Genomic DNA, 19,793 nt, shown 5'->3' with positions numbered 1-19,793 from the left:
TCCAAACTTTCTAAACTGAGGCACAGGTTACTATCCTTCAAACTTACGGGGCTGGACTGTGGCCGGAGAGTGTAGAAAATGACCTGTCTTCTGTGGGAATAAACAATGCCAAGGCTTAGGGATCAGTGGGAGTAAATAAATTGCATATCGTCTGTGGTCAGTAGGTGAAGGAATAGTGCCCCATCATTGATATCAGTAGGAGGAATAGTGTCCCAACATTGGTGTCACTGGGAGCACTTGTGTCCCAACATTGGTGTCACTGGGAGCACTTGTGCCCCAACATTGGTGTCGGTGGGAGGAATAGCGCCCCATCATTGGTGTCGGTGGGAGGAATAGTGCCCCATCATTGGTGTCGGTGGGAGGAATAGTGGAATAGTGGAATAGAGGAATAGTGCCCCATCATTGGTGTTGGAGGGCCAGATAAAAGTAAGGCACGTCTCAGGTTATCATAAGATGACAGATTTGCTTTTTCTAGATGTGTCATATGGGACAAAATGTCATAAGGCCATATTGGTACAGAGTAGACTGATCTGGCAGTTCAAATTTATTACGTGAAAATTGGATTTTGTCATATCTTCTTAATCTCTGGTTAAAGCGAATGGTTTATAACTGGGGGAAGTTCTTCTCCTCCTTCCCAGTTACAAGCTGGGGGAGGGGAGCAAAGCAGCAGGTATTTCACTTTTGAATTAGTGTTACTAAACCCAGGAGCCTGCATTCACTATATCTGGTCTCCCACAGTGCACAGGACATGGGAATGCAGTTGTAGCACAATCTACCTATAGGTAGGTGCTAGTAATTAGGATTTTGCTAGACTGTCAGCACAGGTACATTTAGGCAGGCTTATACTGCAAGCTAGGCCTGTCTGTTTTGATCTGGGTGCTGGGAGTGATTAGAGTAGCAGTGGGTGTGTCCACCTGGGTTCCAGTTCTGAGGTGCCCCCCCCCCCCCCCTGCTTCCTGGTAGAATGTTCTGGAAGAGGGGCAAGGCCTGGAACTGGAGTGGCAGGCAGCTAATGTGGGAGCGCTGACCAATCCCCAACTGGTATTGGGAGGGGGCGGGCCTCCTATATAAGTTGAGGTAACCTGCCACTGGGGGTAGTTGTCGGCTGAGTGAAGTGGAGGATGGCATACTAGACAGCAGCAGGAGGGCACCCCCATCTGGAGGGGGGGTGCGCCGATCGCAGGAGGAGGCCCAGGGAGAACTGTGAGGGAACTTCTCCTTTACACGGTCGTTGGCAATGTCTTAATCATCACACGGTCGTTAATAAGGAACTCCTGGAGCAGAGGGGCAGGTTAAGCTGTTGGAGCGTACGGTTCGGTTAAATACTCCAAGGACTCGGGGCAGAAAAAGGTTAGTGAGTGTACCGCAGTGGAGGGCTGGATGGGCCAGGAAGTCTGGGAGGGAACTTTGCCATTACACGGTCATTGGCAAAGTCTTCATCATTACACGCTCAATGATGAGGAGTCCTGGAGAGACTGTGGGGATATGTGGCCTGAGGGCACAGGATTTGCAAGCGGTGAACAGTAGTCCACCGTCCAACATGTGCTTTTAATCTTCTAGACCTCCGGGTAGGGTTGCCACCTTTTCTTAAAGTCAAACCCGAACACTTTAGCGGCACACAGCATTTTAAATTATTTTTTTTTTTTTATAATAGTTTCAACTATACATATATTTTTCTGCTATTAAATAACTTTTCTAATCATATGAAGTTTAATAAAATGGGTCCCCTTTTACATCAGAGTCCACAGAGATCCCCTTTTGCATCTGAACGTGCAGAGTTGCCTTTCACTGTAAGGGGGTACTCTGCAGACTCTGTAAGGGAGAAACTCTGGGGCCTCTAAGATGAGGGATGCTCTGGGAACCCGGATCTAAGGGGGAACACTGAGAACTCTGATGTACGGAGAGGACTCTGATGTAAGGGGGAACACTGTGGCCTCCAGTGTAAAGGGGAAATCTGATGTAAGGGGTTCTCAGAGCACCCCTTGATTTGCCTTAGTGTATTCACTCAGAGGTATGAGAGAGAGAGGGGGGGGGGGGGGGGATTTCAAAGCAGACAGAGATGGATGGTGAGCTCACTCACCCCTTGGCAGTCAGCACCGCTCATCCAGATGTATCTGAGGCTGCTAGACTTAAAATTTCCAGCCACCATGTTCCTTTTCTGAGGCACAGCGCTGGGGGTTGGAGTGTGGGCAGACACAGAGGAGTAGAAGTGGGTGAAAGAGGAGTAGATCGAGCCCTCTCTCCTCTCCTGTCTGTGTGTGTTTGAGGGGGGGAGGGGGTGTTAGTGCTGGCTTTGGGCAGTGTGAAAGAGAATGTAACAGACTCTCAGCTTGGACAACTGTAGCCAGCAAACCTGCTAGGAAGCCATAGTACAGTATGAATCATGTGTCCGGGCAGGCAGTCTGAAACCCCGCACACATGATTCCAACCCCGAACTGTCCGGGTGAATCCTGGACAGGTGGCATCCCTGTGTTGTCCTCACCCTTACATGGTCATGGGTGTTGTCCTCACCCTTACACGGTCATGGGTGAGGAAGTCTTGGAAGCAGTAGTCTGCGGGAGTTAAGCAGAGGAGGAGCAACAGTCTGCATGGAAAGATCATAGCTATTGAACATGCACATCATTTCTTCCGGTTCTGAATATGTGTTAATCTGTAAAAGCTTTAAAGTATGATGTCAAAATGAACTATCCTATGGGCATCCCATACACACCTTTTCCCAACCAAGTTGTACACCCCCCCTCTCCCCCCACTGTATTGCCATGAATGATTGTTACTAGTGGCAAATACCTTTTCTCCTCAGCAGTATATAGCAGTCTTGTGACCTCTATCAGGGTCTGGCTAAAGCTTGTAGGAGGAGTTTTCATTCTTCTCTGACTGTCCCATGAAGCTGCAGGGCCCCTGACCCTCTGGACAGTGCTGATCACATGCACCCTCCGGAAAAAAAAAAAAATCTCTAGCAATACACCCCAAACTGAGCATGTGCAGAGTGCCTCCTAGGGCTCTGTTCTATCAGCAGATCGATTGGAGACCGTAAAAGAAGGGGAGTTTCAGAGAAGACAGGATCAAACAGTCTTTTTACACAATGCAGAGGATTAACCCCTTAGGCTTTACTGCATATACAGACTGATTAGTAAGTAAGGTTGGCTAGATTCCTCCAAAGTGAGGGAAATTCTCAGTTATCACCAGAACCAGTGTCCTATTGGAAGATTCCCCCTCTATCGCTGTTCTTTTGACAAATCAAAATTTCGTATTTCCTTTCACTCTCACTGTAGGTGACAATGAACACCAGGACAAAGAGAGAGTGAGTTTACCTAACCGGGACACAGATGGCAATAAAAAACACTGACAGGGGCCCTAATCCCTCTCCACTCTATCCAAAACTAAAAAACAAATAAAACAAAAATGTCTTATTCTACTAAAGGAAAAATGTGTCTGATGCTAATCCCCAGTGGCCCTCAAGGGGGCAGCCTTGGGCAGTGTGTGAGCCCTGTACCCTTGTGTCTCTTCGATGGCTCACCTGTAATAGAAGCAGTCTTGTTTTCAAGTGGATGTTGCTGGTACTGATGTTCTTTTGGATCTAGCAATCTCCTCCACTTGTCTACTACTACTGTTATTATTATTATTATTATTATTATTATATTATTACACAGGATTTATATAGTGCCAACAGTTTGCGCAGCGCTACTACATCGCAGTGGTCATTTTTCTATTTCTGACAATTAAATATTAGTTGTTCCTTGGCTGTGTACATGATCTAACAATACCAGGCAATGACATTAACTGCTTATCCACCGCCCTGCACAAATATACTGCGGCAAGGTGCCGGTCTGCCACGTCCGGGTCTGGAGCATGAGCGCGCCGCCGCCGACAGGCTTCCGCTGTGATTGGCTCCCGTTGTCCATCAGGACCCCGTGATCATTCCAGCGATTAAGCAGAACAGCAGTCTGCCCGTGTGAACAAGACAGATCACCGTTCTTTTAGAAGGGAAGTCGGAGATCCTGTGTTTTTGTCAAGCAGGAACACAGATCCGTCTTCTCACTGAGCAACCATGATCACTGTATTGGTGCCACTGGTTCCCAAAAAAGTGTCACTTAGTGTCCGATATGTCGGCCGAAATGTCGCAGTCTCGCTAAAAATCGCTGATCGCCCGCATTACTAGTAAAAAAAATAAAAAAAAATAAAATAAATAAATTCCATAAAAATATCCTATAGTTTGTAGATGCTAGAATATTTGTGCAAACCAATCAATATAAGCTTATTGGAATTTTCTTTTACCAAAAATTTATGTCCTTTTTTCTTTTCACAAATACAGCTTTCTTTTGGTGGTATTTGATCACCTTTATTTGTGCAACAAAAAAAGGCAGACAATTATAAGTTTTTTTTTTTTTTTTAACTTTCTGTTATAAAACATATCCAATAAAAAATGTAAAAAAAATAAATAAATCTAATTTCATATTGAGCTAAATTGATGAAGAAATTAGATTTTTTTTTTTTTTTTTTTTTAATTAGCTATGCTTTATAGCGGAAAGTAAAAAATATTGTGTGGGTTTTTATTTATTTATTTTTTATATATAGCACAAAAAGTAAAAACTGCAGAGATGATCAAATACCACCAAAAGAAAGCTCTGTTTGCGGGGAGAAAAGGACATCCATTTTATTTGGGTATAGCATTGGTTAAAATAACGCAGTGACGGATCGCTAAAAAAATGGCCTGGTCATGAGGGGGGGGGGGGGTAAACCTTCCGGAGCTGAGGTGGTTAATGTGCGGGTGTAGGCTCAGGCTGTGTGAAGGGGCACAAGGGGTGTCATCTGGGATATTGGTCGGTTATACAAATATGTGTCAAAATTCTGTGTGGTCTAGAAATAGCCCGCTTCATTTACTATGCGGTTTAAAGAAATGCATAGATCTGCGCCATTATATGAGCTGACCACATAACAAGGCGCTTTTCACAGCAGTGCTTTTATTTACTCTTAGCCCTCATTCACATTGAGTGCGGCTTTGAAATCATGCGACTTCATCTGAAATTGCACAATTTTAAAGCCGCATGCCAATGCCACTTCAGGTGCAACTTTGAAGACCTCTGTGCGGCTTCATGCACAAATGTCTATGCAAGTTGCCCCATGCAAATGGCAAAAGTAGTTCAGGAACTACATTTTCAAATCGATGCGGCACCTCAAAGTCCGAGTTGCACCAATTTGGCAGTGCCATTGCTGAGAGTAGGGTGCAACTTGTAATCGCATTACAAGTAGCTCCAATGTGAGCGAGAGCTCAGTGTATTTTAATTTTTTTGTATTTTTTTTTTTTTATTGTTTAGGTCTACTGGGGGACATAGAAAAGTAGACTTAATTACCCCCAATCCTCCACTCCTTTGTGCTGCTGGATCAGACCTGAAGATTAGTTGAAACCTTCAAACATTATATATTTTTTGAAAGCAGAGATTATGGAAAATTTAAATTTAGAGGTCATTTTTTTTATTTCTTTTTTATTTCACACAATATTTGCACAATGGGAATTTGCAAAGGTAATTTAATGGGACTTTCAGGGTGCCAACACAGAAAAAGAAACCATAGTACTTATAAAAAATAACATTTATTCAACAATAATACAGACATTTAAAAACTGAGAAGGCTATACCCAACATTGCGCAATACAGTTACACGTCATAAGGGTAGATAAATCCAAGTCTTTCAGCAATTGTGTCCTGACATGTTTCACCCGCTGGGGCTTTCTCCGGGGATATTTGTTGAAAGACCAAGTAGATGTGTGACTGCAAACACAAAAATACAGTTATACCTATTCAAAACAATGCCAGTATACAAAGATGTGTATCTTGAACGTCCATATCCATTGATTACCCACCAACCAGGATTTATTACCTGTGCGCTGATGTAGAGCCACTAGTAAGTGGAGTGTAAAGACGGACACTGGGCTGTGCTTAAAAGACTGGCCAGAGTAAGCCCATGACCAAAGGCTGGGGCCAGTCTATCCAAAAAGAAAGCATTAACCAGAGATAAATTATCCCCCTTTCTTTTCCCTAATTTATCTCTGTTTAATGCTTTATTTTTGGATAGACTGGCCCCAGCCTTTGGTCGTGGGCCTCCTCTGGCCAGTCTTTTGAGCGGAGCCCAGTGTCCGTCTTTCCACTCCACTTACTAGTGGGCTCTACATCTGTGCACGGGTAATAAATCCTGGTCAGGTCCGCCTGAAAAACTGACAGGTGAATCTGATCAGAAATCCCATGTGAAAGAGCCAACGTTATCTTTTAGGATAGAGAACTAGAAGTATAATAGGTAGTTTTGTGAGCAACTAGAATGCAATCTGGGTAATATATACAAGCAGCAAGTAATACACTCCCAATATAGATGTGCAAATAAACTTGAAAAGAAATAATGCTGCACTAGTGATAATTGATGAATCCGACCAACCGCCTAATAAAGAACCCCTTTTATTGCCTGGTGTGCATTTGTTGGAAGGGCTGAGTGATTTTGTATGTGTAATTTATATAGCCCAGCCTATGACACATTGTTCACGCTGAGGCTTCTTCTTTGTGTTGTGGGAAAGTGACACTTCTCAGTCACACAGAACCCAAATAGCTGCAGAGTAGGAGTGCGATCTGTCACTAGATGATCACTCAGTGCCCACTATGAGCCTGGGAACAGCGGCATAAAGGTGGCGACCACATCTATGTGCCATATACATTATGAGTCAGCAGGAACAGACACTGACAGTTCCGTGCCCCACATCCTCCTCGTATAATATTCTTGTACCATACTGAGTATTCTGCTTTATAATCATTGGGGGGGGGGGGGGGGGGAGATTTCCTAAAACTGGTACAGCATAGTAACCAATCAGCTTCCAGGTTTTATTGTCAAAATTTTATTTGAACAAGCTGAAGTTGGAAGCTGATTGGTTACTACGCACAGCTGCACCAGAATCTTTGTGCACCAGTTTTCAGTGTGGATGCAGGAATGTGTCCTACCATAATGTGGGACTTTATTGGCACCCCATTTGACAAACGTGTATGTGCGTTTTAATTACGTATTGTACATAAAGATTCAGTATATTTTGACAATGTGTGCACATATATTTAAATTTTGTTAATAAACCCACAATGGTAAATTCAGTCTGTATATGCAGTAAAGCATGCTTGTTATACTCACTGTGGAACCTATGGGATTAAGCCTATGCAATGTTGCAGTGTTTGATCCTGTGTGATCTGATCCTCCCCTACTTCCACAGTCCCCAATCCATCTGCTGATAGTACAGGGCTTTGGGAGCACTCTGCACATGCTCAGTTTGGTGTCCATTGCTAGAGGGTGTTTTTTTGGAAAGTGCATGTAATTAGCACTGTCCAGACAGAGGGTCAGGGGTCCTACAGCCTCAAAGGACAGTCAGAGGAAAATTAAAGCTCCTCCTACAAGCGTTAACCAGACACTGATAGAAGTCACAAGACTGCTATATACTGCTGATGAGAAAAGGTAATTATCAGTTTGTATTTACTCACACAAAAAAATAGCATTTACATACCAGATATAGTGGCTTAAAAATTGGATTTCAAATTTTTTTTTTTTAACAAATAATGTGACAAGTGTGGGGGGTACATTTGTATTGCGCACCCTCCCCCCGAGTCAATACTTTGTAGAACTGCCTTTCAATGCAATTACAGCTGCAATTCTTTTGGGGGTGTCTCTACCAGCTTTGCACATCTAGAGAGGGACATTTTTGCCCATTCTTCTTTGCAAAATAGCTCAAGCTCTGTCAGATTGGATGGAGAGCTTCTGTGAACAGCAATTTTCAAGTCTTTTCACAGATTCTCAAATGGATTTAGGTCTGGACTTTGACTGGGCCATTCTAACACATGAATATACTGATCTAAACCATTCCATTGTAGCTCTGGCTGTATGTTTAGAGTCGTTGTCCTGCTGGAAGGTGAACCTCCACCCCAGTCTCAAGTCTTCTGCAGACTCCAACAGGTTTTCTGCTAAGATTGTCCTGTATTTGGCTCCATCCATCTTCCCATCAACTCTGACCAGTTCCCCTGTCCCTGCTGAAGAAAAAACATCTCCACAACATAGTGCAGCCACCACCATGTTTCACGGTGGGGATGGTGTGTTCAGGGTGATGTGCAGTGTTAGTTTTCTGCCACACATAGCGTTTTGCTTTTAGGCCAAACAGTTCTGTTTTGGTCTCATCTGATCAGAGCACCTTCTTCCACATGTTTGCTGTGACCTCCACATGGCTTCTCGCACACTGCAAATGGGACTTCTTATGGCTTTCTTTCACCAATGTCTTTCTTCTTGCCACTCTTCCATAAAGGTCAGATTTGTGGAGAGCACGACTAATAGTTGTCCTGTGGACAGATTCTCCCACCTGAGCTGTGGATCTCTGCAGCTTCTCCAGAGTTACCATCGGCCTCTTGGCTGCTTCTCTGATGAATGCTCTCCTTGACCGGCCTGTCAGTTTAGTTGGACGGTCATGTCTTGGTAGGTTTGCAGTTCTACCATACTCCCTTTTTTTTATTTATTTATTAATTTTTTTTCCGATGATGGATTGAACAGAGCTCCGTGAGCTATTCAAAGCTTGGGATATTTTTTTATGACCTAACCCTGCTTTCAACTTCTCCACAACCTTATCCCTGACCTGTCTGGTGTGTTCCTTGGCCTTCACGATGCTGTTTGTTCACTAAGGTTATCTAACAAACCTCTGAGGGCTTCACAGAACAGCTGTATTTATACTGAGATTAAATTACACATGTTACAATTAGGAGACTTCTGAAGGCAATTGGTTCCACTAGATTTTAGTTAGGGGTATCAGAGTAAAGGGGACTGAATACAAATGCACGCCACACTTTCTGAATATTTTTGTAAAAAAAAAGTTGAAAACCATTTATCATTTTCCTTCCACTTCACAATTATGTGCCACTTTGTTAGTCTATCACATAAAATCCCAATAAAATACATGTACGATTTTGGTTGTAACGTGACAAAATGTGGAAAATTTCAAAGGGTATGAATACTTTTTCAAGGCACTGTATAATGAATGCAGGGTCCTTAGTGTAGTAACACTTTAAAAATTGAAAGTACTCAGAACTTCACATATTGGTCTGGAATTGTACCCCAAAAGGACCAGGTTACTACCACATATATACAGTATATCACAAAAGTGAGTACACTGTAAATATTTTATTCTATCTTTTCATGTGACAACACTGAAGAAATGACACTTTGCTACAATGAAAAATGAAGTGAGTGTACAGCTTGTATAACAGTGTCAATTTGCTGTCCCCTCAAAATAACTCAACACACAGCCATTAATTTCTAAACCGCTGGCAACAAAAGTGGTGAAAATGTACAAAATGGGCCCAACTAGCCATTTTCCCTCCCCGGTGTCATGTGACTCGTTAGTGTTACAAGGTCTCAGGGGTGAATTGGGAGCAGGTGTGTTAAATTTGGTCTTACCGCTCTCACTCTCTCATACTGGTCACTGGAATTTCAACATGCCACATCATGGCAAAGAACTCTCTGAGGATCTAAAAAAAAGAATTGCTGCTCTACATAAAGATGGCCTAGGCTATAAGAAGATTACCAAGACCCTGAAACTGAGCTGCAGCACGGTGGCCAAGACCATACAGCGGTTTAACAGGACAGGTTCTACTCAGAACAGACCTCGCCATGGTCCACCAAACCAGTTGAATGCATGTGCTCAGCATCATATCCAGAGGTTGTCTTTGGGAAATAGACGTATGAGTGCTGCCAGCATTGCTGCAGAGGTTGAAGGGGTGGGGGAGGGGGTCAGCCTGTCAGTATTCAGACCATACCCCACACACTGCATCAAATTGGTCTGCATGGCGGTCGTCCCAGAAGGAAGCCTCTTCTAAAGATGATGCACAAGAAAGCCTGCAAACAGTTTGCTGAAAACAAGCAGACTAAGGACAAGGATTACTGGAACCATGTCCTGTGGTCTGACGTCAACCATATGAGGAGTACAAAGACAAGTGTGTTTTGCTTAGTCAAGCATGGTGGTGGGAGTGTCATGGTCTGGGGCTGCATGAGTGCTGCCGACACTGGGGAGCTACAGTTCATTGAGGGAACCATGAATGCCAACATGTACTATGACATACTGAAGCAGAGCATGATCCCCTCCCTTTGGAGATTGGGCTGCAGGGCAGTATTCCAACATAAGGACCCCAAACACACCTCCAAGATGACCACTGCCTTGCTAAGGAAGCTGAGGGTAAAGGTGATGGACTGGCCAAGCATGTCTCCAGACCTAAACCCTATTGAGCATCTGTGGGGCATCCTCAAACAGAAGGTGGAGGAGCACAAGATCTCTAACATCCACCAGCTCTGTGATGTTGTCATGGAGGAGTGGAAGAGGACTCCAGTGGCAACCTGTGAAGCTCTGGTGACCTCCAGGCCCAAGAGGGTTAAGGCAGTGCTGGAAATTAATGCTGGCCACACAAAATATTGATACTTTGGGCCCAATTTTGTACATTTTCACTTAGGGGTGTACTTACTTTTGTTGCCAGCGGTTTAGACATTAATGGCTGTGTGTTGAGTTATTTTGAGGGGACAGCAAATTTACACTGTTATACAAGCTGTACACTCACTACTTTACATTGTAGCAAAGTGTCATTTCTTCAGTGTTGTCACATGAAAAGATATAATAAAATGTGATGAGTGTACTCACTTATAGGCCTAATCCAGCATTCAACATGTTTCGCATAATGCATGGCTTTCTCAGGACCATAACTGGTTTGGTATCAAGCTCTAATAAACTAATAGAAAAACATTACTGATCACATATATCTATTGTGTTGTAAACTAAAAATACAGGATATTTATATATGGTACTTGCATACAAAAGGGTGGGATGTCAACACTAGGCCTGCAACTAACGATTATTTTCATAATCTATTAGTTGGCCGATTATTGTTTCGATTAATCGGTTAATAACCTATAAAAAAAAAAAAGTGTGGTGTATAATTTAGTTTAATATGTAAAGTTTAAAAAAAAAAAGGCAATTGTATTCTTAAATATCTCTATGCAGTGGTAAATATAAACAACCAACTATATGGTTAGGTAGCAAAATATCACTGTGAGAATAACAGACAGATATATACTGTATATACGCTATTAGAAGAGACATACTGTTTTTTTTGACCAATTTGTTGTTGGACAGATAAAAAAAATAAAAAAAAATTGCTGCAAAAATGCATTACATGGTTTTCGGCAGCTTCTCTATTATGGATTAAAAAAAAAGTCCCTGACCCTTTCCAAATATGCTGAAAAAAGCATAGATGTGAACGTGTCCCATAGGAAACCATGTTAAATGAACTGTAGTGTGTTTCTACAAAAAGCACCAAAAAACACATAGAAGTGAACCAGATCTAAGATGTTTAGTAACATAATGGGGTTAAAAAAAAAAACTAAAATTAGCCCTTTATAGTACAAAAACGCAGATAATCCCTACTGTAAGGGGTTCATTTTTTTTTATTTTTTTTTTACTGTAGCACTGTGAAAGTATCATTTACAGTAGCGATTATTTGCTCTTTGTACTATAAAGGGCTAATTTTTAGTTTTTTTTTTTTTTAACCCCATTATTTTACTGGCCGATTAATTGATTATGAAAATGGTAATCGGTTAACTTCATAATCGATTAGTTGTTTCAGCCCTAGTCAACACGCAAAGTCTGTTTTGAGGGTGGACGCAGGGGCACAAGATCGCCACAACCCCAGGGCCATGCCTTGGATCCTGCTGTGATCCTACTTCCTGTTAGAGGGTAGCTACGTTCGTTCACCATGGTAGCCACCCTCTCTTGCCTGCTCCTATCAGTAGTGATGACAGTGAATATACTCTGTTCCTATTGTCTAAGCTACAGGTCAGTGATCAGTGGGAACATTTTTCAGCATGCTGAAGTTTCCTCACACAGGCTCAAGATCCTCCATTCTGCTGTTTGTGATACTTGAATTTGATCTCGCTGGCTGCATGTGCCCGTGTACCAGCGTGGAGTGGTTGTATGGACATCCTATTGATTTGTCTCTAACTTCCCAAAGCTTTTTCTGTGTTCTCATGATCTGATGGATGTCCTCTTTGGCCTTTGACTCAGAGACCTCACTGTACAATACATCATCAGTTACTCATGTCTTGTGGGACTCGCAGGGAGCACAGTGCCCAGTACACAGTCAGCTTTTGCTTGATTATTAAGTTAGCGCAGCGTCTGTGGCTGATTCTGTGCACGCCACATCCCACAAAGAGCCCTGTGATTCCGCTGTACCACGTTCTTTGTTTCAACGCTTTCCTTTTGTCCTTACTTGAGGATTTGTAGCCGCTGCCATGAGTCAGAGGTGACATTTACGGGGAATAGACAATATAGAACTGCTCTCTGTGTGTGCAAAGTATACTTATTAGCAGAAATCATTTAGTTTTCACAAAAAGACAATCCGTCCGTTTTTCTTTGTGCAGCCCTCCGTATACTGCAGAATGTGTCACGTTAATTACATTTCTTAAAGCTATACTGCGTGAGTGCGACTTTGTGTAGCGGCTCATATTTTTTTTTCTGGTTTGTGTCTCCCTATAGTCCTAAATCAAGTTGGGGAGTCCTAATTTATAGTCTCTTAAAGAGGCAATGATAAGGGCGGAACATGAAACAGAAACTATAATGGTTTGGGGGTCAAATACAGTAATGTGCAAAAGTTTTAGGCAGGTGCAGGGGCGGACTGACAACTCATGGGGCCCCCGGGCAATAGGACATTATGGGGCCTCACGGTATACACAAACACACACACAGTATACAATCACACAGTATACACAGACATGTTTCTATTGGCTGAGAAGGTACTGGAGAGGTGGGGCAGCTATAATCTCGAGATTTTTAGACCAAAATGATGTCGGTAAGGGCAATTTTTTTATTTTTTTCAATTTTTCAAAGTTTTCAAAATGCAAAGTGAGCGAACACAATAAAACACTGAATCAAATTAGAATTTGTAATGACTACCCCCTTTGCTTTAACCACTTGCTTACTGGGCACTTAAACCCCCCTCCTGCCCAGACCAATTTTCAGCTTTCAGCGCTGATGCACTTTGAATGACAATTGCGCGGGCATACAACACTGTACCCAAATGAAATTTTTATCATTTTTTTCCCACAAATAGAGCTTTCTTTTGGTGGTATTTAATTACAGTTGGGAGTTTTATTTTTTGCTAAACAAACAAAAAAAGATGCAAAATAAAAAAAATTAAAAAATCATGTTTAATAGTTTGTTATAAAATTTTGCAAACAGGTCATTTTTCTCCTTCATTGAAATGCGCTGATGAGGTGGCACTGGTGGGCACTGATGGGTGGCACTGGTGGGCACTGATGGGTGGCACTGGTGGGCACTGATGGGCGGCACTGGTGGGCACAGTTAAGGCGGCACTAATAGGCACAGATAAGGTGGCACCGATAGGCACAGATAAGCAGTACTGATAGGTGGCACTGATGGGTGGCACGGATGGGTGGCACTAAGGGGCACTGATAGGTACCACTGATAGATGGGACTGATGGGCACTGATAGGTGGCACTGATGGGCGGCACTGATGGGCACTGGTAGATGACACTGATGGGCATGGATATGTGGCACTGAGGTGCAGCAATGTTGTTGAGGCAGATTGTGGGCACTGATGTATGGCACTGTGGGCACTGATGTATGGCACTGCTGGGTGGCATTATGGGCACTGATGGGCGGCACTGCTGGGTGGCACTTTTTTAATTCTCTGGGGGTTACTGGCAGAGGGCAGGTGGGCACTGATACACTGGCCGTGATCGGGACTGATGTCCCGATCACGGCTGCCGGTGATTTTTTATTTTATTTTTTTCTCCTCGCGCTGTCAGCGATTACCGGCTCTGTTTTGTCACATGATCAGCTGTCATTGGCTGACAGCTGATCACGTGGTAAGGGGTCGGGATCGACCCCTTGCTCGGATCGGTGATCAGGCGAGTCATTGACTCGCCGATCACAGAGCGTGCCGCACACGCCCCTCAGGGGGCGCGCAGGCCGCTCGTGCACGGGACGACGTCAATAGACGTCGTCCCGGCAAAGGAGGTCCGCGCTGTAGCCGTCATTCGGCTATAGCGCGGATCTCAAGAGGTTAAACCAGCATCAATTCTTACACTTGTACACTTGCACGTCATGGATTTTGTAGAATTAAGCTGGATACACACTATACTATTTTCTGAAGATTTTTTTTTTCCTTTTTAGATTTACCAAAACCATGTAATATGAGGTCAAACTGTAAAGCAGCGTTCCCCCCCCCCCCCCCGCGTAAAATAAAAAAAATGAAGTCAGCAGCTGCCCCCCCCCCCCCCCGAAAGCACCAACGGGGTGGGGGATGAATTCAATCTGCGGACCCCTTTTGGGGTTAAAAGCACTCTGCTAGCAGATGAAAAGTGCCACTTAAACAGCAGTAAAGCGCTGGTAAAATGAGCGGCGCTTTATCGCTAATGCACAGTGTGAAAGGGGTCTTAAGGCTGGGTTCACGCTGGTGCGCTGTGCAAGATTGCATGCGATTCGCACCGCTGTGCAAATCACATGCGATGTCTGTGCGATGCAAATTCAGCCATACAGATTGGCTGAATTTGCATCGCGTTAAGACCAAAGTCGTGCACCAGGATCGGACGCATTCCGATTCATGTCCGAATTGTCAGTTTGCACTAAGTTATGCAAACCAATCTGGGGGTGTCATTAACTTTGTATTGACACTCCCAGCAGTTCGCATAAAGCAGTGTGACCTGCCTGCAAGTCGGGTGCGAAGCGGGAACCCACACCGGATTCGCAGGGCTTCCCACATTGCACCAATGTGAACCGAGCCTTAGCCTAGGTTCACATTGCTGCGGGTTAGAAATTGTGCGAGTTCATCTGAACCCGGCAATGCTGTCCAACTTCGGAGGGGGGGGGGGGCGATTTTACAGACATCTCTGTGGGTCTATACAAATCACTCCCAAAGTCGCCAAAAGTAATACAGGAAATACTTTTAGGAATCGGTGCAAAGCTGGCGCTGCACCGATTAAGCCGGTGCCTTTGCTGGCAATAGCTGCTGATTTGGCATGCGATTTGACATGTCAAATTGCATGCCAAATCGCTCCAATGTGAATCTGGGCTGAGACCCGAACACATGGGACTACCATTAGACAGAAACTTTGTGGGAAAAAGGACATGCAGTGCCCCAATTAAAATATATGGTGGTGGAGGGGAGGAATAAGAACGGGAGGGGAGGAGATCTGGAATTATTGTTGGAGACGAGAAGTACACTGGATTCATTTTCTTGATACTATTGCCCCTAAACTAAGGAATTCAATACGGATTTAGAGTAATATTTGTTTATTTAAATCTATCAATATATTGTGTGATACTTTGATAAGACACATGAGAATATTTGCCTGGGTATAAGTCTATATGACTATGAGGTTGTGATTTAGTGCAGATATATTCTTTTGGAAGCTTCTGATGAAATGATTGGATATATGAGTGAAAGAATTGAATTATACTAATTAATGATTGATTACATAATTGATTCCAAATGTGGAGTTTGAAAAATGTTTAAATAGACCTAAGTATACTTAGAGCTTTTTATGTATTCTTAGCTGGTGAAGGGCATAAACCCGAAACCATGGAATTCTTTGTATATGCTGGAACAATCACTTCCATACAATTTTTTTATGTGCAGAAATCCTGTGCATTTTTTTTATTTTATTTTTTATGGTCAGTGGGATGACCAGATTGCATTGCCTGACAACCGCATGCTGCTTTCCGCTATCTACTTTTTGTGTATACACAGTATCTTACAAAAGTGAGTACACCCCTCACATTTTTTTTTAAATATTTTCTTCTATCTTTTCATGTGACAACACTGAAGAAATGACACTTTGCTACAATGTAAAGTAGTGAGTGTACAGCTTGTATAACAGTGTAAATTTGCTGTCCCTTCAAAATAACTCAACACACAGCCATTAATGTCTAAACCGCTGGCAACAAAAGTGAGCACACCCCTAAGTGAAATTGCCAAAATTGGGCCCAAAGTGTCAATATTTTGGGTGACCACTTTTTTTTTATTTTTTTTTCAAAGCACTGCCTTAACTCTCTTGGGCATGGAGGTCACCAGAGCTTCACAGGTTGCCACTGCAGTCCTCTTCCACTCTTCCATGATGACATCACAGAGCTGGTGGATGTTAGAGACCTTGCGCTCCTCCACCTTCCATTTGAGGATGCCCCACAGATGCTCAATAGGGTTTAGGTCTGGAGACATGCTTGGCCAGTCCATCACCTTTACCCTCAGCTTCTTTAGCAAGGCAGTGGTCATCTTGGAGGTGTGTTTGGGGTCGTTATCATGTTGGAATACTGCCCTGCAGCCCAGTCTCCGAAGGGAGGAGATCATGCTCTGCTTCAGTATGTCACAGTACATGTTGGCATTCATGGATAGTGTCCGCTGTGTACTGTGCATGAGCAGTACACGGGACAAGCAGATTCTGAAAATATCCAAAGATGAACGGCGCCTGCGCCGTGAGTCCAGGTTCAAGTCCCACCATCCAAGTGAACATAGAGTTAGAATAAAAAGAGCCGAGCGAAGGGCCCCCTCATATATGGTAAGCCCTATGTCCACTTGGATGGTGGGGCTTGCACCTGGACTCACGGCGAAGGCGCCGTTCATCTTCGGAGATTTTCTGAAACTCCTTCTGCTCTGTACTGCGCAAGCCCTGTGCAGTACACAGCGGACACTATCCGATGGGGGGACATTTTTGGACACAACACCGGCAGCACTCATGCAGCCCCAGACCATGACACTCCCACTACCATGCTTGACTACAAGACACGCTTGTCTTTGTACTCCTCACCTGGTTGCCGACACACACACACCCACACACTCTCGACACCATCCGAACCAAATAATTTTATCTTGGTCTCATCAGACCTCAGGACATGGTTCCAGTAATCCTTGTCCTTAGTCTGCTTGTCTTCAGCAAATTGTTTGCGGGTTTTCATTGTAGTAAAGTGTAATTTATTCAATGTTGTCACAAAAAATATAATAAAATAGTGTACTCACTTTTGTGAGTGTGTGTGTGTGTGTGTGTGTGTGTGTGTGTGTGTATATATATATATATATATATATATATATATATATATATATATATATATATATATATATATATATATATATATATATATATATATATATATATATATATATATATATATATATAAAAATTACACTGGGTCAAGGTTAGGAGTGGGTTAATTTGGGAGGGCAGATACTTCCCCTACAAGCCTGCTTCATACAGGTGATCTCAGGTGTGTAGAGAGGTATGTGCACTGCAGTCCGGATGCCAGGAGTCTCATGGATGTTCCTGGTTGGTGAGCTTGCTATACTTTGGAGACGAGCACATAGCTGCATCTGTTTACAGACTTTATATTGTTCTGATAAGAAGCTTTTAGGGTTGTTTTACACTGGAAGGAGCATTTTCAGTTTTTTTGATAACTCATTCATTTCAATGGGCTGCTAAACGCACAGAAACACCCCAAAAGTAGAACAGGAACGAGTTTTAATGTTGCTTGTTGTTGTTTAAATGATGCCACATATATAAGCGATACCGTGATGTTTGGTGGCCGCAAATGCACCACTTTTACTATAAGCAATTGGGGGTGCCATTAACAAATAAAGGCACCCGCACATGTCTAGCAAGGGCAGCATGTTCGTCTGTGGGGTGGGAAACCTGAAAAGAAATGCACCGTTCTCGCAACTATGTTTTGGTGTGAACAGGGTCTTAGGCTCCATTCGCACCAATGCGTTTTTTGCAGAAACGCAGGACATGTTTTTTTTTAACACGGGCTCCTATGGAACACGTTCACATCAATGCATTTTTGTGCCTCTGCACAGGGACTCTTGCATTTAAAAACAAAAAAAAAAAACGCAGCCTTTTCTGCTTTCTTGGTTCAATAGACTTCGATGGAGAGACTGCAGAAACTTGTGTGGTGTGTTTTTTTTTTTTTGTTTTCTGTTTTTTTTTTTGTGACTTTTTGACGTGTTTTGCATTATTTAATGTGTTCAACAGCAAATTGGCCAAAAAAATTAATAAATAAAGAAATGCCCAAAAGCAACATGAATACATGTGAATCGAGCCTTTTGGCTCAACGTACACTGGAGCTCAAAAAAGCTTTTTCTGGATGCCAGATTGCTGCTGGAAAACGCTGGTTGAAAAACACGCTTTTAACAGCGTTTATGGGCATTTTTTATAAAAATACCCTCCAAAAATCCCACAATGCACTGAAAAAATAGAGCGTGTTTCTGAGAGTTTATCTCCATTTATCGGCATTTCGCGTTTTTTAGCTTTTTTTATGGTCAGAAAAACGGCACTTTGAACATGATTTTATGGCGTTCAGAGAACAGCCCATAAACTCCACTGCTGATAAAAGCTAAAAAAACATCCATGTGTGCATGGACACATAGGATAACATAGAGTGGAGTTGATGGGCTGTTAAAAAAAAAAAAAAACGCCCAAACTCCAAAGAAATGGCCGTTTATGAGCTCCAGTGTGCATGGAGCCCTGGTTCACTTTAGCGTTGGATTCTGAAGTGTGATCCCCATTCCAATCGTTCATCAGAGAGCATTTGACAAGCAATGAGGAGGCAGCAATACTGCTTCCTCACCGCCTGATTTAACCCCTTGAACCCCACACTAGTACACTACAACTGCATGCATTGCTGAGTGTCTCCATTCACTTTAATGGGGTGCTTTTGGTGGTAGTACCCCTCGAAACCACTGAGTTAGAATTCCTTCTGTGGCCACAAAGCAATGCCCCGTGGTCCAGGTATGTTGCTTGTCCCTGCCTTTCCAGCTAAAGGGGGGTAGTGATTGGGGATGGTAAAATCGCAGCCTAACCGCAGAGATTTACTGCCCACCAATTGCTAGTGTGAATGAGCTCTTGCACAGTTGAAGCAAAAGAAAAAGTCCTGTGTTTTTATGTTTGTTGGTAATGAAGCGAACGTTACGTTTCTAAACTGCGCTGCAAACGCCTGTTTCAGGCAATCTATAAGAATAGATATTCTCACCCAAAATGAATCCTCCGGTCACAGCAATGATGTTGAATGATCAGGATGACATTTGCATTCACTGCACAAGCATCAAATTCCCATGTAAGTGAATGCAATGCCAAATTTTTTAGCGTTTGCAAACCTTGGGGAAAAAAAAATCGCTGTTATGCTAATATGCCAATAAAATGTATTTTCTGTTTTCATTCAGTTTTATCGTTCGCTCTGTTTACTGCTGCCAATATATTGACCCTCCTCAGATATAATACAAAACAGTTGTGTACTGAGCCCGTCTCTCTATTGAATTCAGTGCTTGTGAAGCTTGTGTGAACAGAACAGAACAAAAAAAAATCTCATTCATGAGAGTAAATGTGTGTTTTTTGTTTTTCTCTCTTTTCATACAGATTGGACATAATGGAGCCCCCAGAAGTTCGGCGGCGATGGAGGAAGTATTCATCAGGAAATAGGTGTTGTATTCATTAGAATGTAAATAATGTTTAACTGACTAATTATGTTGGTTTGCTGTGCTCTAAAAGAAGGCGACCAAACAAAATCTTACGGCATAAAATGTATTGCATTGAATTGTGTGTTCTGATAGGCATGTCAGTTCCTGAAAGTGATAATAATCTCAAAATGTAATACAGTGCAGCTTACCGATCGTTAGATGGGGTCAGGGCTGCTGCTCTCTGCAGATCCTCCTCTCCCTATTACAAGCTTTCAGGTGCTGCAGAGA

The 19,793-nt window shown here is 42.9% G+C and overlaps 1 protein-coding gene across 2 annotated transcripts in view; it reads left to right on the top strand.

Moving 5' to 3' along the window:
• GRAMD1B (GRAM domain containing 1B) overlaps positions 1-19,793 on the top strand; it is a 425,888-nt gene that overhangs the window by 75,507 nt on the left and 330,588 nt on the right. For both annotated transcript variants that reach the window (XM_077458022.1, XM_077458023.1), the window contains exon 2: positions 19,465-19,527. In XM_077458022.1, coding sequence (XP_077314148.1) covers positions 19,465-19,527 — 63 coding nt within the window. The remainder of the gene's footprint in view (positions 1-19,464; positions 19,528-19,793) is intronic.

Source organism: Lithobates pipiens, unplaced genomic scaffold, assembly GCF_037356315.1.
Source record: "Lithobates pipiens isolate NorthernLeopardFrog02 unplaced genomic scaffold, aLitPip1_a1.2 Scaffold_27, whole genome shotgun sequence".
Lineage (NCBI taxonomy): Eukaryota > Metazoa > Chordata > Amphibia > Anura > Ranidae > Lithobates > Lithobates pipiens.
The sequence above is the reverse complement of the archived record's forward strand: the minus strand, read 5'-3'. Positions and strand labels throughout refer to the sequence as shown.